This window comes from Fukomys damarensis, unplaced genomic scaffold (assembly GCF_012274545.1).
Source record: "Fukomys damarensis isolate Sample0158 unplaced genomic scaffold, DMR_v1.0_HiC HiC_scaffold_14, whole genome shotgun sequence".
NCBI lineage: Eukaryota > Metazoa > Chordata > Mammalia > Rodentia > Bathyergidae > Fukomys > Fukomys damarensis.
The window spans coordinates 30,691,675-30,712,750 of NW_022900926.1; the positions used below are offsets into that span (position 1 = coordinate 30,691,675).

The 21,076-nt window shown below is 40.4% G+C and overlaps 1 protein-coding gene across 4 annotated transcripts; it reads left to right on the forward strand.

Moving 5' to 3' along the window:
- The first annotated feature begins 1,063 nt into the window (after positions 1 to 1,063).
- Mtrf1l (mitochondrial translational release factor 1 like) lies at positions 1,064 to 15,580 on the forward strand. Of its 4 annotated transcripts, none has more exons than XM_010628861.3 (7): positions 1,064 to 1,379; positions 9,760 to 9,839; positions 10,463 to 10,646; positions 11,113 to 11,276; positions 12,274 to 12,391; positions 13,551 to 13,687; positions 14,440 to 15,580. In XM_010628861.3, exons 1-7 carry the CDS (start codon positions 1,121 to 1,123, stop codon positions 14,638 to 14,640), a joined length of 1,143 nt encoding a protein of 380 aa, XP_010627163.1. In that variant the 5' UTR covers positions 1,064 to 1,120; the 3' UTR covers positions 14,641 to 15,580. The 4 variants fall into 4 exon arrangements, with proteins under 4 accessions (XP_010627163.1, XP_010627164.1, XP_010627165.1 ...); XM_010628863.2 differs by having other exon boundaries at positions 1,301 to 1,379; positions 10,488 to 10,646; XM_010628862.2 differs by lacking the exon at positions 13,551 to 13,687 and having other exon boundaries at positions 14,440 to 14,523.
- Positions 15,581 to 21,076: the final 5,496 nt, after the last annotated feature.

A 21,076-nucleotide genomic window follows, 5' to 3' on the forward strand; every position in this document is an offset into this window, starting at 1 on the left:
CTTTTAATCTTGTTAGAAGTTCCCATTCTTTACCATTTGGTTTTATTGTTAGAGAATAAATTAGGTGGAGGGAGGACGAGGGGGAAGTGATGGAAATGAAGAAAGAATTAAGATATGCTATGTGCATGAACCAACTCCCCACAAGTAAACATTACGTACTGCAAACATATCCTAATAACACAACTTTTAAAACTCTAAGTAGCCACTGAGGGCTTTAACGCAGTTGGAGTTGGGATATAAAGTAGAAGCTACTTCAGTCAGTCATCTATCTCTTAGTGTAAAGCCACTTCACTGAGTAGATAACTGCTCAAACCAGTTAGGTAGTGGGCATTTCCAGACGGGGCGGTCAGTCCTTGCGTTCTCAGGTTGGATTTATTCCTTCCTATCCGTTTCTATTGTAGACTCTAAATAAGTCTTCTGAAACCCGCAAAGAATTATAATAAAAGACTTCAGTGTTCCTGGCCGCTATACAAAGTTTAGGGGGTTGAGGGGGCAGACAAAGGATTAGGCTATCTGAGGCAGGTTTTTTGTTGTTGTTGTTTTCTTTTTTTTTTAACCTGGTGCTGAGGATGAAATCCCGGCCAAGGGTTCCACTACTGGGCTACATCCCCAGTCACACTGGTAGGTCTTCTAAGTCTCTGCTGTGCCGTAGTGCCACTCAACCTCCATTTAAATAAATAAAACAAAACGGAGAATGGTGGGCAGATAAGTCATTTTAAAGCCAGTAGATTCTGCAGATGAGTGGTATGAAAGCAGATGCTGTAAAATCACTCAATGCCTTAGAGGACACTTCGGCAACATGCTGCTTTGCCATCCTCTGCCCGATACGCGGCAGCAAGCCCTGAAAAATGCTCTCCGACTCAGGATTTAGAGGAGGCGCCCCAGGCCTCCGGGACCGCGCCCGGGACAGCCCCGCCCCTTCTGCTCAACTTTTGCCCTTCAACTTTGCGGCTTTCCCACGCTTGGCGGAAGTTATCACCAACGCTTCCGGCAGGCCCTTGAAAAGCGGCGCGGGCGCATCCGGCTGGGCGTGGCTAACTCTCGCTAAACATCGTGTAGTGTCGCGAGATCGGCTCCGCCCGGAACTTCCGTCCCCCACCATAGCTCTCCCGGCCTGGCTATGCCGTGTAGAATTTTGTGGGGTGCCGCACGTCGTCTGTGGGCCTGCCGGGCTCCCTGCCAGCCTCACCGGTTTTTTGGCTGCAGCGGCCCGCCACTGGAGGAGCTGTTCGTCCGCGGCGGGCCCTTACGAACCTTTCTGGAGCGCCAGGCGGAGTCAGAAGCTCATTTACAAGTCAGGGGCCTTGAGTTGATGGCAGTGGCCAAACTCCTGAGCCAGAAGGAGCAGGAGCTGCGGGAGACCGAGCACTTGCTGCGTGGTAAGGTGTCTGAGAGCAAAGTCTTGACTCTTCGGTTACCCTTTACGCCGCCTGCCAGGTGTCCACTCTACCGAGTTTGAAATTCTTCAGTTAGGTGCAGTCGTTTTTGTTTTGGATCATAGATCAGGGAACCATTACATGCTTTTCTAATCTCAGCCTCTCCTGTCGGCGCTCTTGAGCACCCTTGCCCAGGCACCGACCCACTTCATCAAATTTGGTTGACCTTTCTTTATTCCATCTGGCAGGAGCACATTTGCTTTACAAAGACAGATAAGGCACAGTCCCTAGCTTGGGCTCCAGACCAAAACTGCGCTATGATGTGGAGATCATCTGCAATAGTATGAGGAGCGGTGCTTGCCAAACTCTGACAGAATCTGAAACCAGGATTACACATTTTCAGCAAATTTCCCAAGTGATTCTCTGGCTTTCGAATTTGGGATGGGTCTTAAGTTTCTACTTAGTACAAGAACGTTAAGATGCCGAGCTACTGATCCGTGGGGTAGCAAGGATCCAGAGAGGGTTGCAGTCTATTCGTAGACACAGAACTAATTATGATACAGCCGATAAATGAGAGCAGTTCTACATATATGACTAGCGACTTAAGGGAGGAAGAACTTGCTGGGAAGGTGTTGCAGAAGTGGAAGGACTTACCCTAGAGGATAAAATAGTATAACCTTTATTGATACGATACCGATACCATGCTTCAGGCTTTGCTTAGCTTTCTTTACTAACTCATCTCATTTCGCATAACAAGCCATGAGCAATATACTGCAAGGCAAATAACTGTGCATTACAAACGGTTTACAAAAAATGGAATTGGGATTGGACTCACTCGCAGTTTCCTGCTCTATTCGTCACTGTATTTGTAGTGGGCAAAGGAAGAGAAGTTATGGGAAGTGGCAGATGGGATTCTTTCAACACTAAAAGTTGATTGTATTTTGGCAAAAGGGAGCCAGCAGAAGCTTTTAGATTGGGAAATGAGTGAATTGGTTTTGTCATCTAAGAAGCTTTGATTTATGGCAAAGTCAGTCTGGAATGGGATTAAAGATGCCATAAAAAAACAAAAAGCTAATGCATTATCTATGCGAGCTAAAAGTAAAGTGATTTAAGAGAAAAGCAGCAATGTCTTGATTGATTGGTTTGGGGTTGGGTTTTTTTTGTTTTGTTTTACAGGGCCTTACAATGTTGTTTAAGTTGTCCTTCAACTTACAGTATAGCCTAAACTGGCCTTAAACTCCCAGCAGTCATCCTGCCTCAGTCTCCCAGGTGCCTAGATTACAAGTGTGTATTACCACTCCAGGCTTGTTTTGAGCGGTTTATTTTTAATGATTAATTATTAAATGGTATTGAGAGTAATGACTTTTTGGGGAAATTAAATTGGACTCATAGTTTAAACAAGGCTTAAAATGCAAGTGGATTTAAAGATTTAAGTATTTTAAAAATCAAACTAGAGAAGTTGACAAAATGTTAGAAAATTGTGGCTATTGGAACAAAACAAAAGATATCATCAAGCAGGTTTTTAATTATTTCCGTGTCACACACCACTTGTTACCAAAAAATTATGGAATGGCTTTTAGGGAGCTTACAGTTTAATGAAAAAGAGAGATACTTAAGAAGTAAAAATATAAGTGAATGAATATTTTAATTTTTATAATAAAGAGAAGAGTGTTTTAAATATGAAACCTGGTGTTTGAATAGATCTTGAATAGGAACCAAGAGGTTTTCAGGTTCATGCAAGAGAAGGGCCCACACCCGTGATCCCAGCTACTGAAGCTGGAAAATGGCAAGTTCAAGGCCGCCCTAGGTAACTTGGTGAGACTCTCAAATTAAAATGAAAAAGGGCTGGAGATGTAGTTCAATGGTAAAGTGTCACTGGTTCAATCCCTACTACTGCCAGAGAGAAAGGGGTGGGGGAGAGGAAAGAGAGAAAGGTAGGGAGAGAGAGAGGATGAGGGGGGAGATATTGAATTAAAGGCAAAGGATGAAGGTATGAAAAGAAAAGATGAAGGTACTGTATTGGGAAATAGAGTATGGCAGGGCCTAGAACAGAAGATTGCAACATAAAGGAATCTCGAAAAAAACAAAACAGTTAAGAACCTAGCATGACAAAGAATTTGCATTTGCTTTTATAGATCATAGAAAGTTAACAGTGGTGGTTTTAAACAGAGAAGTGATAGCTTTTTAAAGCAACACTGATATTGGCATCAGTATTGAGGATAAATTGGAATATTCTCTAGAAACACTGGTAGCTGAAAAGCCAATGAAAAAATCATTAAACAAACCAAGGAAGAGGTGGTGGTAAGGCAGAGATCTAACTTGCAAGACATTCTGAAGAATAATAGGATTTGGTGGTCTAAGAAGGATGAAAGAGAATTCTAAGAAAAATCTGAAGTTTCTGGCTTCAGAGAATTAGGAGTGGTCCTCTTAACTAAAATGAAAATATAAAACTTGGATTGAATTTACAAAAAAGATGATTTTTACTGTAAAGTAAACCCAGAAGAAGGACATTCAGATAAAGGTATTCTGATGTAGAAGAAAGAAAGGAAGGAAGGAAGGAAGGAAGGAAGGAAGGAAAGATTGAGCCTGAGATATGCCTGATAAATTAAAAGTAAATGAAAATGCTTCGTGCAGATCTGTAGATACACAAATAAGAATAACAAGGCCAGAAATACGTAGTACCATATTTGAGGAGCAGACAAAAGAAAAACCTATGAGATCCAAAAAGAACAAGGAGACCTTTGGGTCTTTGAGCCAATTAAATAAGTAACAGCTGTAAACACCACTTACAGAGAGTTTCAAGTAAGAGATTCTTAGGGCTGACTTTAAAAAGTTAATACCTTTTCAAAAGTCTTTAGATTTTACAATTTTATTACTAGAAATTTTAATACAAAGTTTTCTTGTTGTGATTGTAGAGTCTAGCAATTTCAGAATCAGTTAACAGAAGAGAAATAATAAATCTGGCATGTTATTTCCAAATCTTGGTGGGAAAAGGGGTGACAACAAGCAATTTCTTTAAGAGTAAGAGAAAAGAACCTCTCTATAATGGAGAAACAGTGGAAAGGTGCCCAGTAAATACATATTGATTCATAATATTGAAAGAGAAACTAAACTTGGAAATGGCCTTTTAGAGCTGCACTGTCTAGTGTGGTAGCCAGAAATGGAATACAGCTATTGAGCTGCTATACTGGGGCTTCTTTGAATCAAGATGTTCTAGGAGTATAAAATACACAGATTTCAAAGACTTGTTATACAAAATTTAATATTTTTAAATTGATTATACAATGAAATATTTGACGTATACTGTGTTAAATAAAATGTAGACTTAAAATTATTTCTAACCTCGTTCCATTCTCCTTAGCCTTGCACAAGATAACATTTCAAAACTGAAAGGGACTTTAGAGTCATCCAGCTAGAAACTGATTTTACTCCTGATGTAACCCAGACTTGAAGAAGTTGAGAATTGTTGCCTAAAGAGCACCTTAGGAGTTGAGCTAGAATTCATGTTTCTTTTTTTTTGTTTGGTTTGGTTTGGTTTGGTTTTTGTCCCAATTCAACATACTGTTCTTTTTTTTTCAAATTTCTTCTATGCCATACTCTTTCCAAATTAATTTTATACCTTCCCATCAGTGTCTATTTCAGTTTTGCTACTGTCCTTTTCTCTTCTTGAGAGTCAGTCCTTTCTTTTTGCTCAACCCTACCTCCCCCAATAAAAGTTCCTTCAAACTGTGACATTTTAATATTTAATTACTTGGTGTTTTGGGTTTTTATTCTTCTTGAGATTTTCTTCTTCTAGAAATATACAAAGAAATTAAAATTATCTGTACTTCTGCCTTAAAAGTAGGTGTTTTTTCCCCATTGGAAAGGATTTCATTTCACCATAAAATGCAACCTGAAATAAATATGTCCCAATGGAAATGTGTACAGCTAGCTTTAAGTATCCTTGAGCTTCACTTTTGAGATGTAAACAATTAAAATTTATTAAGTTTGCAGCCTTAAATCTATTAGCAACATTCCAAGTAAAAATAATCTAGCAAAAATAGCTTCTTATAAAAACACTATACACACTAACCTTTCCTAGAAACTAAAGCTTTACTCAACCTTTTTGTTCTTTGTTATACTTGAAATTGTAAAAAATGAATGTTTGGAAGTCAGGGAGCATCACACCACTCTGTGCCACTCCCCTAAGACTTAGGGCACGTTTGAGTTTTCCACTTTCTTACCAGGACTGAATGTGCCATAATCATCTTCTCTTTGCATTGCACCAGTCACTTAAAAACTACAAAAAGGGGAGAAAAACAGAAAAAGCCCACCATAGCAAGGTGTTTTCCTGCCTTGGGCGGAGAATCTGTGGGTGCCCTCATTTTTGACAGTCCCTCCCACTTAACAGCTGTAGGAAACATGGTAACATTGCTGGCCTGTTCTGGCCTGGCCTGGTGCACACAAATGCTGCTTTGTAGTCTGCATGACAGGTGCCATTCTTAGCATTGTTGATCTTTGTGGTTTTCTTGATTAGAGGACAGGCCACATTATCTGATCAACAGTTTCAACGGAAAATTAAAACTAGTGACATGTTTGGAACTGAGGTGCCCGAAGTGGCCTTGTGTGTTAATGAGAGAGTTTAAGTTTCCAGCATTCTGTCTTCCTGTGAACCATGGGCTCAGGTTCCTGGGATATTTAGCTGCATAAGAAGCTTGGCTTCACACAGGCAAGAGCCACAGGACACAGGGCAGCGACCTTAGGGAGGCCCAGCCCTTCATTACCTGGTTCTGTGGTGGTTGCTAGGAGATTGGGAGCTCCTCTCATGGTGGTGGCTGCTTCTCTCCCTTCTCTCCCTGCCTTTGCTGTGGGACCTCTGTGGGTATGGCCAGGGGCTGCCTTGGTCCCTGTGGGTGAGCTTCTGGCATGGATGCTGCTCCTTGATCCTCAGCCTCAACTCTTCACATCTTTCTGCAGTTCTGGCCCAGCTCCTATCTGGTGTATGTTGCTCCTCAGCTCTTCTGTTGTGTGTGGGATGCACATGGCCTTTGCTGGACTCCCAGTTACTCTTAACATGCTTCAACCGGTCCTCCTTCTTGAGCATGCTGGGGTCACAGGTGGAGACCTCCTTGGCCTGCTGGTTGTCCTTGGGGATGCAGGCAAGGACCCCTGGGCATCTCCTTTCCAGGGAGTCATCCTCCAGACCCACACAGAGTGGACTCTGAGCCTCCTTGAACCCGACTTTGTCTCTTATGCTGCTTTTCATGTTCCTGGGTGTACAGGCAACCTCCATGTGGGGCAGGGCCTCCTTGGGGGTTCTGGGGGGTAGTGGGCCCCCGAGGGGGTGGAGCATGGCTGTGTGTGAGGGCTGCTGAAGGGATTTGTGCATGTCACGAGTCTTCTTGCACTGCAGGGTGCTCAGCTGCTGCACCTGCAGGTTGTGCTCCTTCTCCACCTGCCTCAGATTTTCCTGTTGCTCCTGTTTCTGCAGCTTCGCTGACTTTGCTCTCCTCAGCAGCTCCACCAGAAGCCGAATGGACTGGAGGTTCCTTTGTACCAGCAGCAGCTTTCTCTCCTCCAGCTTTATCTTCTGGAGCTTTTTCTGCTCTTCCACCTGAAGCTTCTCCAACTGCTTTTGACTCCGCCAGAACTCTAAGTCCCTCTGCTTTTGTGGTCTCTTGTGAAGCTTCTCTTCCCTCTTCCTCTCCCTCTCCAGTTCTTGCAGCTCCTTCTGTTTCTTTTCCTTCACCCGCAGCCTCTCTTCTGCTTCCTTCTCTGCGCTTTCCCTCTGCTTTTGTGGTCTCTTGTGAAGCTTCTCTTCCCTCTTCCTCTCCCTCTCCAGTTCTTGCAGCTCCTTCTGTTTCTTTTCCTTCACCCGCAGCCTCTCTTCTGCTTCCTTCTCTCTGCGCTTCTGTTCGCGCTGCTTCTCCAGCTCTTGAAGTTTCTGCCTCTCCAGCTGCCGTTTTTTAATTGAAACTTCTCCCAGGTGTTTGGTGGAATCAAAAGAAACTTTGATATTACAGGCCACAGCCTTGCCGTCTCTCCCTTTGTACATCAGCTTCATCCCATGCAAGGCCCTCATGGCCTGGAGGAACCCCTCATACTCACAGTACTGTATGTAGGCCTCAAAGCTTAAGTGTCCCCCGAAACCAAACACATGGGAACTCCGACCAGTCATCTCCTCTCGGTAGGGGTCCAGCATGGGGATGTCCACATTCCTGATCTCCCCAAACTTCTTGAACGCCTTCACGAGTACCTCCTGGCTAGGTTTCTCTGAGCCTGATTCCTTCTGGGTGAACCACTTGCAGGGCAGCCCCTGTAGGTGGATGGTGTCGGGCCGTTCCCCAGGCAGCATTTCATTCCTTTCCTTTGTGTTGAAGAACTCCCAGTCAGTGCAGGTGGGGAAGTCCATCTTGAACTCAGTGGCGTGCACTTTCAGGATTTCGGGGAAACCACTGAGCTTGATGGTCTTGCCATCCAGGCAGGCTAGGAATGACTGGACCAGGCTCTTGTTCTCCACCTCCCCCTCAAAACGGATGAAATCCATAGTGCTCTTGGAGATACGCAGTGTGGAGAACTGGTGATTGTGCACCATGTTCTTGAGCCGCTCCATCACCTCCCAGTTGGAGATGGACTTCCCCGGCTGCTGCAGCTGTGGGAGGGCCACGCTGATGCTCATCTTGGTGATGGGCTTCAGGTACAGGCCATAGGAGGGGCAGAGCTCCACTGCCTCAGATGTGTCATGCACTATGGTAGCCACAGCCATAGCCAGGACCTTAGGCCTGAAACACAAGGTACAGATGGTTAGAGTGAGGCAAGGGAAAGGACCACACTGGAGAGACCCTTTGAAAAGAGTGTCTTGTCACAGAAATTGCTCTCTGCCTCTTTAAAAGCCATCACTACCAACTGAATCTTCGAATGAGCACAGGGAGAGCTTCTGTGACTGGGGTCTGGCCAGAAGACCTGTGACCCCACAAGGGCACAGGACAGCCCAGGGAGCTTGATCCTGAGCCAGAGCAGCTCTGCCACCTACTGGGTACTCCATGCAGGCACCAGCTACTCCACCACTCAGTTGTCTCAGGCATTCTGTTACCCTCACCCCATCTGCCCAGCTGTCTTATGCTCCGGTACCCTCGCCGGTCTTCCAGATTTTGACACCCCCCCCCAGTGTCTGAGTCCCCAGGGTTCCCCAGTATTCCTGGATATCCCAGGCCCCCATATACATGACCCCACATTCCCAGCACTCCAGCATTCCTACCCTCCTCCCAGGGACCCTAAATCACATATACCTCAATAACTCATAGCGTGCATTGGTACAGCACCCAGGGACCAGCTATTGATCAAGGCTCTGACTGCCACACAGGGGCCCAGATACTTCCCCCAGACCCCCTCTCTACACCCTGAACACCCAAAACTGCTCCTGGAACCACCTTCAGCTCCCTAGTACCCCATATATTCCCTACTATCTCTTCAGCCCTTTCACACTGCCCCTAATCTCCAAGTTCCAGACCTCAGACCCCTGCTACAACCCTTGGTACCATATTTGGTCCCCCAAACTCTTCACACCCCCATTTGGCTCCTGACCTGCACTGCTCCTGGCCTCTTATCAGCCCAGCACTGATACAGTGCCCCCATTTGATAATATCCGGTACCTCTGGGGCCCACTCGCATGGCCCCGGAAGTAAATCAGATCTCCAGTACTCTTAGACCCTCCATACCACCCTCACGCTTAGCCTTTTAACAGCCCTGTATGAAGCCCTGGGTACCGCCCCCAGAAACCCCCATGCCTGGTTCCGCCCCCTGGACCCTAGGTAGCAGGGGCCGGACCAGTACAGAGGAGAGGCAGTTGAGGGCATCAAGGGTGGCAGCGTTCTGAGCTAGGGCTCCCCCACCCCACCCCCGCAGCGCCGCCACCTTCTGCGACCTGTGTAAAGGTAGATCTTTACACCTGTATTATGTACTATCGCCAGTTTCCGGCGTGACTGGTTCTTAAGCTGATAAAGTCTTTGATCTTTCACTGCACAATTTATGATGGCTAAAAAATTTCTCCTTTCACAATAACTTTCTGATTTTAAATTCAGTCTTGGTGTACCTAATGGAATCTCTGTTTCCTTTCAGGTCTTTCTGATTAGCTAAATGAATTCATTTGTTATCGTTACAGCCTAATCTGGAAAACTGAAGTTTATTAATGTATTTCATGAAGGTGAAATTATAAAAAAGTTTAGCTTTATTTTTCTGTATGCTTTTTGTTATACTTTTGTCATCAGAAAAGGTTTTTATAGCCACGTGCTTATGAAAGCTAATGTATAAAATGCTACTTTTAGCAAGATAGACATTTATGCTTCAACAGTGGTAACTTACTACTGTTCGTAACTTAATAAAAACTTACTTGTTGCCTTTTCAGATGAGAATGAAGAGTTAAGGAAACTTGCAGAGAATGAAATAACTTTATGTCAAAAAGAAATAACCAAGTTAAAGCACCAGGTAGGGTATTTGTATAAAACAATGAGGCATTTGTGCCATTTCTCATGTATTTATCTTCGTGTTTCTAGCACTAGTAGAGAGTCAGCCCTAGAATTCCAAAAATCACATGCTTTCTCTTCCATATTAAGGAAGCTTTCAAATTCAAATTTGAGTGTTTTAATTTTTCTTCCATAATAGTCCTACCTACAGTAAGCACTTATTTCTTATTAACTGAATGGAGAACTGATAAAAAGCATGTGAGAACTCCAAAAAGAAGTAAGATGAATTTTACTTACGATACAGTTGTAACATTAATACTGTAAGGAAATTCTTCTGCATTCTGTGTTTCTAATTGGCAAGATGGCAATTGGATTGGCAGCAGTATTAAATTGTTTGCTTAGAGAAATGATCACAGAACCCCATCTGTCCAGCTATCTCCTAGACCCAGGAACGCTCCCCAGTCGTCCAGATTTCAGCCCCCCTTTGATGCTCGAGCCCCGAGGGTTCCTCAGTATTCCTGGACATCCCTGGCTCCCACCTACATATGGCCCCCACATTCTCAGCTGTGAGAATTCTTTGGGGTTTTGTGTATAAGTTTTAAATAATTATTCATTATAGGAGAGGTAATATTTTTATATTTACAGATTATCTTACTCTTGGTTCCCTCAGAAGAAACAGATGAAAAGGATTTGATCTTGGAGGTAACTGCAGGAGTTGGGGGTCAGGAGGCAATGTTGTTTACTGCAGAGATGTTTGATATGTATCAGCAATATGCTTCATTTAAAAGATGGCATTTTGAAACCCTGGAATATTTTCCAAGTGAAATAGGTCAGTGAACTGTTCAGTTTGTTTTGGTAAAATGTAGATTGATTTATTTATCCACATGTGTCCTAGGAAAAGGGTTAGAAGATCCATGATTACCTTTAGAACTTATTTGTAAGAAAGTTTAGTTCTCTGTTCATTTACCTCATCATTTTGAATGTAAACATAACACTTTTGAAGTGGTCTGTAAAATATGATTAGTCATTCAGTGAAAGCCATTGAATGACTATTAAATCCTTTAAAATGGTCTTTTAAATGTGTCGTTAATGTCAGTTCACTAGCACCAAAAATGCTTTATATTTAATAATTATAAACAGCAGACTAAGACTAAATAACCAAGACTTGCTATAGTTCTTTAATGTGCTTATATTCTTTTCTTTTTTGATTCTGACCAGTATATTTCAAAATAGTAAATGTCAGTTATTTATAAATGGCAAGAATAATAAAAAGAATTGTATTTTCAACTTTCAAGGGGGCCTTAGGCATGCTTCTGCCAGCATTGGTGGTTCAGAAGCCTATAAATACATGAAATTCGAAGGAGGAGTGCACAGAGTACAAAGAGTGCCGAAGACTGAGAAGCAAGGCCGCATCCATACTAGCACGATGACAGTGGCAATATTACCCCAACCTACGGAGGTAAGGGATGGTTACCTCCTCTGAGCAGAATAACTTCAAATTATATGAGGAGAAGGAAGTTTAATCAAAGGTTTCTGTTTATTAATTTTGAGGAAAAGTTCTGTTTGACTCTATAATAGGGTAACTGGAGTTTCTTTTAAGTAATTTCTTTTAAGCCTAGATGAGGAGCTGAACAGGTAAGGGAAAAATGAAACTGAATAAATGGCAGGAGCCACACCTGGCTACTACTCACTTTGGTTTAACCACTCGGAGTGGTTTGCACTTAAGAGATGATAAAAGCTTTTATGAGAGAATGGGAAACAGAGGTTTGTATATCATCCAGTTCTTCTGGCAACTTTACAGGCGAGTCCTATAGGGACTTAAGACTAAGGGCATGGCAGTATTCTTAGTGCCAGGACTGCAGACGTGTCAGAGTAGTCAGTAGCTATTCATGGAACAGAGCTTTTGAAGCCCAGTGCTTCTGATGGTGACTGCTAGAACAAAGCATTATCCTGATTTCAGAACACAATGTATTCATTGATTTATACCCTTGGCTTGTTGGCCTTTGCTATGTCCCTTTGCCTCCAAAATATGTCTGACATAAATCCTTCCTATATTCAAGCCAGCATTTTCCTCCCTACTAACATCTTCAGTGTAGAAATATTCTTAAAATCTCATTTTAGGTCATGTGTACTTATTTCTAATAGTAACTTCTGCTGTTTTTGAGCATTAAGAAGTGTTTGATTTTGTTCTCCATTATGTTTTGATTCCCTACTTTTTTTTTTTTTTTTTTTTTTTTTGTATTGGGGATTGAACTCAGGACTTTCCACTTGTGAGGCAGACAGCAGAACCACTGAGCTAAATCACCGGCCCTGATTCTCTGCTCTTAAAGGAAAAACAGTTTCATAGTATCCTTCCAACTACTATTCTTAAAATTACATCTTTTAAATTTTAGATGAATGCATATATACAGCTGATGCATGTAATTTTTAAAAATCTCGTTTCTTCACATGTATAGATTAATCTGGTGATTAATCCTAAAGATCTGAGAATTGATACGAAGCGAGCCAGTGGAGCTGGGGGTCAGCATGTAAATACCACAGACAGTGCTGTCCGGATAGTTCACCTTCCAACAGGTATGTACTTATTTCTTGAACATAAAATATTGAAGAAAAATCAATTTCTGAGGAAAATGACTGATTTTCCACTGATACAGACCCTCAATACCAAGTAAATATATACTACTAAGGATTATTATTAGTTACATGATCTTAGAATCTGTAGTTGATACTTTGCAGGGCAATTACAAAGCCAGGAAGAGGGAGATCTGAGCCCAAGGAGTTTCCTTATTAATGTCTATGAAGAGAGGTAGTCCTTCCAAATGGCTTTCTGAAGTATGTATTTAATATTTTAAATTTTTTTTTAAATGCTCCAAGTGAAGTTATTATGGTTCTTTATTAGAAAATACCCTAAATCACTGTTTCTTTTCCTTTTTTGAGGACTCTTCAGAAAATGACAGCATTGGTTCTCCTGCCCAGAAACATACATCCACATAAAATTTTGCATATAATTTGAGGGGCTTCTTGCCTTTGTTGAATTTATTCACAGATTTCCAAGGGATCTGACTTCAATTCAAGGAATTATGTCTAAATCTTTTTAAGTCTCCAGTACACTACTATGTAGAACTAAGTAGTAAGTGTTACTACAGTGATTTACATATGATAAAGAACATAGGGCTACAGACCACACATACCTAGAGGAATACAAGAATCTCTTTCTGTGACTCATTTCAAATAAGCACAGCTCCCATTAACCAGTTTTGTAAATGAGTGCTGAATTAATAGTTTTGTGTTTTTTTTAAATACAGGCAAATCCTCATGTTAAACTTTAAGTTGATATATACTATAGAGTACACAAACAGGAATAGGAAAAAAAGTGGAAATCTTCAAAAGTATTAATAGTGCTATTTCTAATAATAGTTTTGAACTTCTATATATCTTAGTTTTTATTTCTTTAAAAAATGTAAGGTGGGTATGGGAAAGCAATCTACATTACATGATTTGTGATTATTGTTTAGTATGTATGTTTTCCATAGGAAGTACATTGTGGTACAGCTCAGACTTAAACTTGCAGTTTTCTTATGAACTTCATAAAGCTTGATATCTGCTTTTTATGTTAGAGTACTGTTCTACTTCCCTCATAAAGGAAGAAAAGGATAAGAAAAAAAGTACTCCTTGGTAATAAATACAGAGGGTTTTCCTATTAAAACTCTTTAATTCTCATCGTAATATTCAGGTGTTGTTTCTGAATGTCAACAAGAGAGATCTCAACTTAAAAATAGAGAGACAGCTATGAAAAAGTTACGTGCAAAGCTTTACAGCATGCATCTAGAGGAAGAAACAAGTAAAAGATACAATGCTAGAAAGATTCAGGTAAAAAGTAACTTAAAAATGCTTCTAAAAGATAAACATATTTTTGGCTAACTCAGTATTTCTATGTCAAAATTATTTTCATATATTTGTCAACATAAGAAAACAATTAGCTTAAATAAAGGTCACGCCTGTTCTATATAGTAACCTTATGTCCGTCCCTCTTTCAAAGGCATCTTTCTTAGGCTTTGTCAAAGTGACTTAAAAGAAGATAGTATTACTGAGTCCCTATTCATTTTTAAGCTTTTGAAATTATGGAAGCAAGAAAGTTGGAAAGTAATGTCTTTCTGTTTGGCATTTAATTTTATAATTTACAGAGTCTTTTTAAGAATTCCTCAACATGAGACATTCATCACCTTTTTACTACTCAAAATGACTACATTAGTTCACAGAGATTATGTATCATTGTCTATTTATATGAACATCAACTATGTGCCAGCTTCCATATATACATTGTCACTGTGTAGTAGACATTATTTGTCTTTACTTTATAGATAAGGAAATTAAAGTTTAGACTTGAAATGGATTGCCTGAAGTCATATAGCATTAAAGTGGCAGACGCAGGATTCAAATACTTAAATCTGATTTTAAAGCCCATTTTTTTCTACATCATGTTCCCTTATCATTTAGGAATTCAAATTATTAAAACTTTGTTCTTGAATTGTGATTTATTATCAATAACTTAATCCCCAAGGAAGCTAAATTTGTAAATTTAAGCTGTCCTGAATCTAACTGCATCTCGTATCTTTTAATAGGTTGGAACTAAAGGAAGATCAGAGAAAATAAGAACATACAATTTTCCACAGAACCGGATCACAGATCACAGAATAAACAAATCACTGCATGATCTTGAAGCTTTTATGCAAGGAGATTATCTACTGGATGAACTTATACAGTCATTGAAAGACTATGCTGATTATGAATCTTTAGTAGAAATTATTTCGCAAAAAGTTTAAGGTTGTTATTAAAGCCTTTTATATAACGTATGGCTTAGAAAAATTTTTATTGCAGTAAATACCCACCAGTACTTTCTTGAAAAATGTGTTAACCAGGTGGAAGTAATGTGCATATTCTTAAGGCGTGGATCATTACCTTAGATCTCTCTCAATGTTTTAGTAAAACACACACCCAGGATCACCATTACTGTTGTCATAAACCTCAAACTCTTTTGCATAAGATGTAGACAATGGAAAATAGTCATTTTTTTCCAGTAAAATATTTAACTGGTGATCAAAAATTTGGTTTAACTATTAGAAATGCTTCAAATATAAAATACATACCACACTAATCAGTGTCCAGATAGGAGACTGAAACCGTGTCATTAATTTGACTGATAATGAAATAAAAAAGAACTCTTAATACAGCAAGAGGTGGTACCTTAGGAGTGAAGAAACACCAAAGGAAAGAACACCCTTGCAAGCTCCCACCCACTAAACACAGGGCTGTTAGAACCACTCAATGATGGGAAGGTTCCTGTGTTGCCCTGGGTCAAGGTGGTATACAGCTAGTTGATCAGGCCTTATAAGCAGACAGCCTCAGACCCCAGCAACTGCAAGAAACTTTCTGTCAAGGTATAAGTAAAATTTATTGTCTAGCAGAAACAATAGGATGTGTATATATAGAGAAGATTGGCTCATGTAATTATCAAGCCCGACAAGTCCAAAATCTTCAGCATAACCCAGCAGTCTGAAGACCCAGCATGGTACAGTCCCAGACCTAAGACACCCTGCTGGAGAATTCTTTCTGTTTGGAAGTAGCTGGTCTTGTTCTAAACAGACTATCTGCTTATTGGATGAAACCACTGACATTATGGAGAAAGTAATCTGTCTAATCAAAATGCAGATTTAGCCAGGTGGTTCTGCCACCTTCCTCGCAAACACAAGGACCCTGAGTTCAACCCCCTTTAACAAAAAAAAAAAAATCAAATTTAAATGTAAATTTCAATTTCATAGAAACAGCCAGAATAATGTGACCAATTATGTGAGTATCCCTACGACAAAACTAACCTTCAGGGTCCAAAAGTGCCCTGGCAGCTGTGCCACAGAAAAGAATTAAAAGTCCCATCTTTTCACTATCCCTCAACGAGCCCTTACTGACAGGTTAACATGGTGCCAAGAGAAATGTACAGAATGCTATGGTCTGAGTGTGTCTGCTTCCAAATTCAGATATTGTCAGTCTTGATTAGTCTATGAGAGTTCTCCATCATGAATGGGATTAATGCCTTCATAAAAGAGGCTTTATGTGGTATTGAGCTAGTTTGCCCTTTATGAGAGCACAGCAGGAAAGCCCTCCACTACACAAGAAATACCAGCACCTTGAACTTAGAGAACTTTCTGTTCTTTTTAAATTAACTACTCTCAGGCATGGTGACACATGCCTGTAATCCCATCATCTGGGAGGCTGAGGCAGGAGTGTCACCATGATTCAGACCAGCCTGAAGTGCATGGCAAATCCCTGTCTCAAACAAAACAAAACAAAAATTAACCTACTTTCAGGTATTAACTTACAGCAACACAAATGGACCAAGGCACTGGTCCAGCTCTGGTACTGCTCTGGTCAGGTAGTAAAAAGTGAATTTTTTTCTGCGATGCACTAGACTTAACTAGCAAAACATCCACAGCCTAACTTCAATAATGTTTTCATATTTGCTTAGTGTTTGAGGTAAATTATAAATATCACAACACTTCATTAAATATTTCAACCTATACTTCCCAAAAATGGCACTATTCCACTGAAGCATTATCACACTTAACAAAATTCACACTAAATCCCAACCAAGTATCTCTAGACATCCAAGCAAATTTCTCCAATGATCCCCTAGTGTGTTAGAGGTGACTTCAAACTTAAGACCCAATTAAAGATTATGCATGGAATGTAGTGGTTGTATTGCTTAAATTTCAATCTAGAACAGCCTTGCCACCCTCCCTCCTTTTCTCAAGGGGTTGCATTATATTTTCATTTGAGAAGATCAAGCTAACTGTGGTTGTCATTTTAACTCATTCCTCAAGCCAGTATTTCTTGAAAATTGGAATCAGAGATTATGGGTTAGCCAGCTTAAACATTCCTCCTTTTCCTGTGACTTACCATTGCTGCCACTAAAATATTCATTTAAATAGGCCAGGTTTGAATGCTCCGATACTGGGATGTATTAGATTTTATAAATTTTTTTTTAAAAAAGGTGAGACCAGTGAACTAGCCCTGTAAATTGGAAGTTTATCCTTTATAATGAGCTTAAAGCTAAATTTCTTCTGTCAAAAGATTTAAAAGAAACAAGTTCTTCCTTTTTCCATGGAGCCCTGGTTATGCATAGCTCTTTTCTATGAAGACGGACTCCAGAGAATTGGGCCTGAGAGGGAAGGCCAGGAACGTCTGCTTGGAGCTATAAAAGATCTTGAGGTGTTGAGCAATAAAGAAGAGGTATCAAAGAAATGTGAGATGCTAGATGGTCCAAGAGTTTTGAGACGGTCTGGCGGTATAAATCAGACCGGCCTTGAGCTCACTACATAGCCCAGGCTAGCTTCGAATGCAAAATGATCCTTCTGCCTCAGCTTCCCAAAGGAATTTTTTTAATATAAGGTAAATTAAGAACTACAATTAGGACTCTACCTAGTAGATAATGCATGTTAGATTTATGACACTTGAGATATCCTGAGAAAATTGTTTCACCGTTCAACTTATAAGATTAAAATATTAAAAGAATCAGGAGATGTGGTTAATTCCCAAGACACCCTTTCCATATTGGTTAGAATCAACAGTAGTCTTGAGTTCCTACGAACATATGTATGATATATAAACCTCAAACAATATTATCAGATATTTCCTCTAAGTCAGGATGTATTACTCAAATTTCTTTTTTAGCCCTGCTTATGTTATTTGGCAGAGTAGTTTATATTTTCTCACCTGAATGCTTTAAAAGATATGTATACAAAACTATTGGAGACAAGGTACAGTATTAAAGCTGGCTATGAATTAAATCAGACTTTTAATTTGAAGAGAACCCTCACATGAAAGGCATTCTGTCTTCATAAGAACTGCCGAATGCAGCTTTTAGTGATCTGTGCAACTCAAGAATATCAGTAGGACTGATGGACCTCACTGTTGTTTTATCACTTCTAACATTTTTCGGGTTTTTGTTTGGACAAAAGGTACACATCCACAGATGATTAAATATTACAGTGTAATATTACTTAATTTCCCCTTACCTCTTCTAATAGGTAGTAATTAGAAAATTAAGTTTCAGGTTGAACTTTATTTTGCAAACAACAGAGGACTATTAAGTTTACATAGTTACACTGGCCCCAGCCCATCCGTTCCCTTATCTCTTGCCCCCAGGAAAAGAAAGTATAAGAGCTGTACTAGTTAAATTGGAGAAGAGCCTTTGATCAATTTTAAAACTTCCTGTACACTAGAACATGATAGAAAAAAGTTCTCTGTTATTTAAGTGATTCTAACAATATAAATTTAAAATGCACGTTGGGGACAGGGGCATAGCTCTGTGGTGGAGTTTATGCCTAGCATGCTCTTGGGCTTGGTTCCTAGCACAAGTGAGATGAAATGGGGCTGGGGCTTTAGCTCAGTGGCACTATGCCTGCCTCACAGGCACAAGGTACTGAGTTTGATCCCTGGTACCAAAAAAAAAAAAAAAAAAAAAGTATAAATAAATCAGATCTGTTTATTTATTTTGGAGACAGGCTTTCCCTATGGTATATAGCTCAGGCTGACCTTGAACTCATTATATAGCCCAGGCTAGCCTCCAACTGGCAGGAATCCTGTCTCAGTCCCCAGAGTGTGAGCATTGGAAGAGAAAGTATATTATAAACAGAGTAAATGGCATTTTGGTCATTCAACTGTCATTGGCTCCTCTTACACTAATTACTTATTCCTAGATGATCAAATGTAATTTTGGAAATCCATGTAATGGTATGAATAGAGCACTATAACTGCGGCAGCAGGAGCCTAGTGGAGTCCTAATAGTATTTCAAGGTCCTAGAAATGGACCTCTGTAGATATTTGCATAAACAATCCATTTATATAACTATCTTATTAACCATGTACTGTCACTCCTACCTGCCCTTGTTTATGCTGCATGCTCTATCTTGAAAACACCTCTGCAGACAGGTTTCAGGGGCCAATCTAAAAGGCCCCTCATGTCTTCGGTAGAATTAACTGCTCCTTCATTTATATTCCACAGTACTTTACCATATGCTGTGGTCTGGATGTGTCCCCCACATTCATGTGTTGGAAACTTAATCAAGAATGCAGCAGTGTATGGAAGTGGGGCTTTTGGGGAGTGTTTTGGAATGATGAATGCTATTATAAAAGGCCTTGATGAAGGGAGCTTGGCCCTTTTTGCCCTTCCACCTTCTGCTATAGTGAGCACACAGAATTCAAGGCACTACCTTGGAAGCATAAAGCAGGCTTTACCAGATGTCAGAGGCTCAATCTTAGATTTCCTAGGTTCTGGAACTGTGAGACGTAGAAGTTTATTCTTTTTAAATTACTCAGTCTGTGACAGTTATAGTAGCACAAAAGGGACTAAGATACCCTGATTCCTAAATAATTTTCTGCAAAGTAATAAATTCCCTTTTATTTCTGTCCCAAGATTTCATGTTTAATAAGGAAACGAGAGGCCGAGCATCATGGAACATGCCTGTATTCCCAGCACTCTCAGAGCTGAAATCGGAAAAATTCCAGCCCAGCCTGGGCAATTTAGTACATACTTTTATTTTTATAAAAGTGTGGGAGGGGAGGGTAGGCTGGTGACATAGTGAAGTTTAAAAGCCCAGTGTCAAGCCTCAGTAATGCAATAAATAAATAAAAAGAAAGAAAGGGGGAAAGGTGGGTCAGGACATAGGAGGAACAAATACAGATGGTCCATGACTTACAGTGACGGGACTCTTACACATACCTTTTCAGTTTTACAGATATAAGGGTCTCATTCCAGGTGCTCAACTAATTTAATGAAGAATCCCTCCTTTTTATCTTTGTCCATATCTAAAAATAAAGATGATCTTTAAGGTCAAATAGGGAAATAATGTGAAAATATACTATTAACCAGACCCCAGAAAATATTATTCTCAGAAAAATAGGGAATAAAACATATAGCCTTTTGAGTCAGATTCCCAACTTCATGGAGTCTGTCCCTTTCACCTTCTGTCATGTGAGGACATAGAATCTTCAAGAATCTTCCCGATCTACAAGATGCACATGCTTACTAGCTGTGCAGTTCTACAATCGTAGTCAGAATTAACTTACACATCTATGTATAATCATCATAAAATAAAAATGCTAGTATTATTGTAAACATTAAAGATTAACATTAATGTTCTTTTTACAGTACATAAAAAGAACCTATTATAGGATTTTGTTGTTGTCGTTTTTGAGACAGGGTCTGGCTATGTAGCTCAGACTGACCTTGAGCTCACTATATAGCCCACAGTGGTCTGAAATTTGCTGCAATCCTCCTGCCTCAGCCTCCTGAGAGTTGGGAATTACAGGCATGCACCACCACACTCGGCTCATAGTTTTAATACTAAACAAATCACTCCCTCGATAAAATCCCTACAACTGCTATCCAACGTAATCAGAGGAATTTTAACTTTACATGGAAATCTAAAGGCACAACAGGACCTGGCTTCTCCTTACCACTTTGCCCTTGTCTCCTAAATTCTTCCTTGCTGGGTGAGTTCTTGCCTTGGGAGGCATTCCAGTCTTCCCTCTGCTAGTTGTGCAGCTCTCCACATTGCCAGCTCAGCATTCAGATGACTCAAAGCCTCAGAAATCTTCCTGACCAATGTCCTTAACCTGTGTCTCTACTTCCATTCTCTATCCTCTTCCACTGTTTTAGGTTTTCTTGCATTTACTTAAATTCTTAATTTTCAATTTCTTTCCCATTTGTACATATACTCCCTGAAGGACTAGACTTTCACCTTTTTGTACCTGAATCTCCAGGTCCCAGCACCAGAGCCAAACAAGGTCCACGCCCTTATGTGCAAAACTTCAGGAACCCACAAAAATTTCAGTAACCAAAGTTACGCTATTTTAATGCAACACTTCAAAAATTAAAGTGGAAAATATAACAATGGACTCATTATAAAAATGTTACGTTAGACGGATCCACCCAGCGCTTGTATGACTCATCTTCAACTTGGCTCTGCCTCACATAGAAAGCGTCACCAACTGCACAAAACACTAACTGCAAAGTATTAATGCATTCTTTTAGATGCTGCAAGAAGCAGAAGCAAGCAAAGAGCACAAGGTGGAATTCGGGTTTTTTTTGAAGAGGACATCCTATGGCTTCACTGCGCTGCAGTCAATAATGCCATGTCACTGCTTAGGAGCACAGGCAAGTTGTCAAAAGTTTAGCATCACTAATAAATACCGTACAATTTG

Bases quoted from the DNA above. Each gene is read 5' to 3' on its own strand.
- Mtrf1l (XM_010628861.3), top strand. From the start codon at position 1,121: ATGCCGTGTAGAATTTTGTGGGGTGCCGCACGTCGTCTGTGGGCCTGC. The intron at 9,840-10,462 runs GTAGGGTATTTG...TTATATTTACAG, and splicing joins TAACCAAGTTAAAGCACCAG to ATTATCTTACTCTTGGTTCC. The intron at 12,392-13,550 runs GTATGTACTTAT...CGTAATATTCAG, and splicing joins GATAGTTCACCTTCCAACAG to GTGTTGTTTCTGAATGTCAA.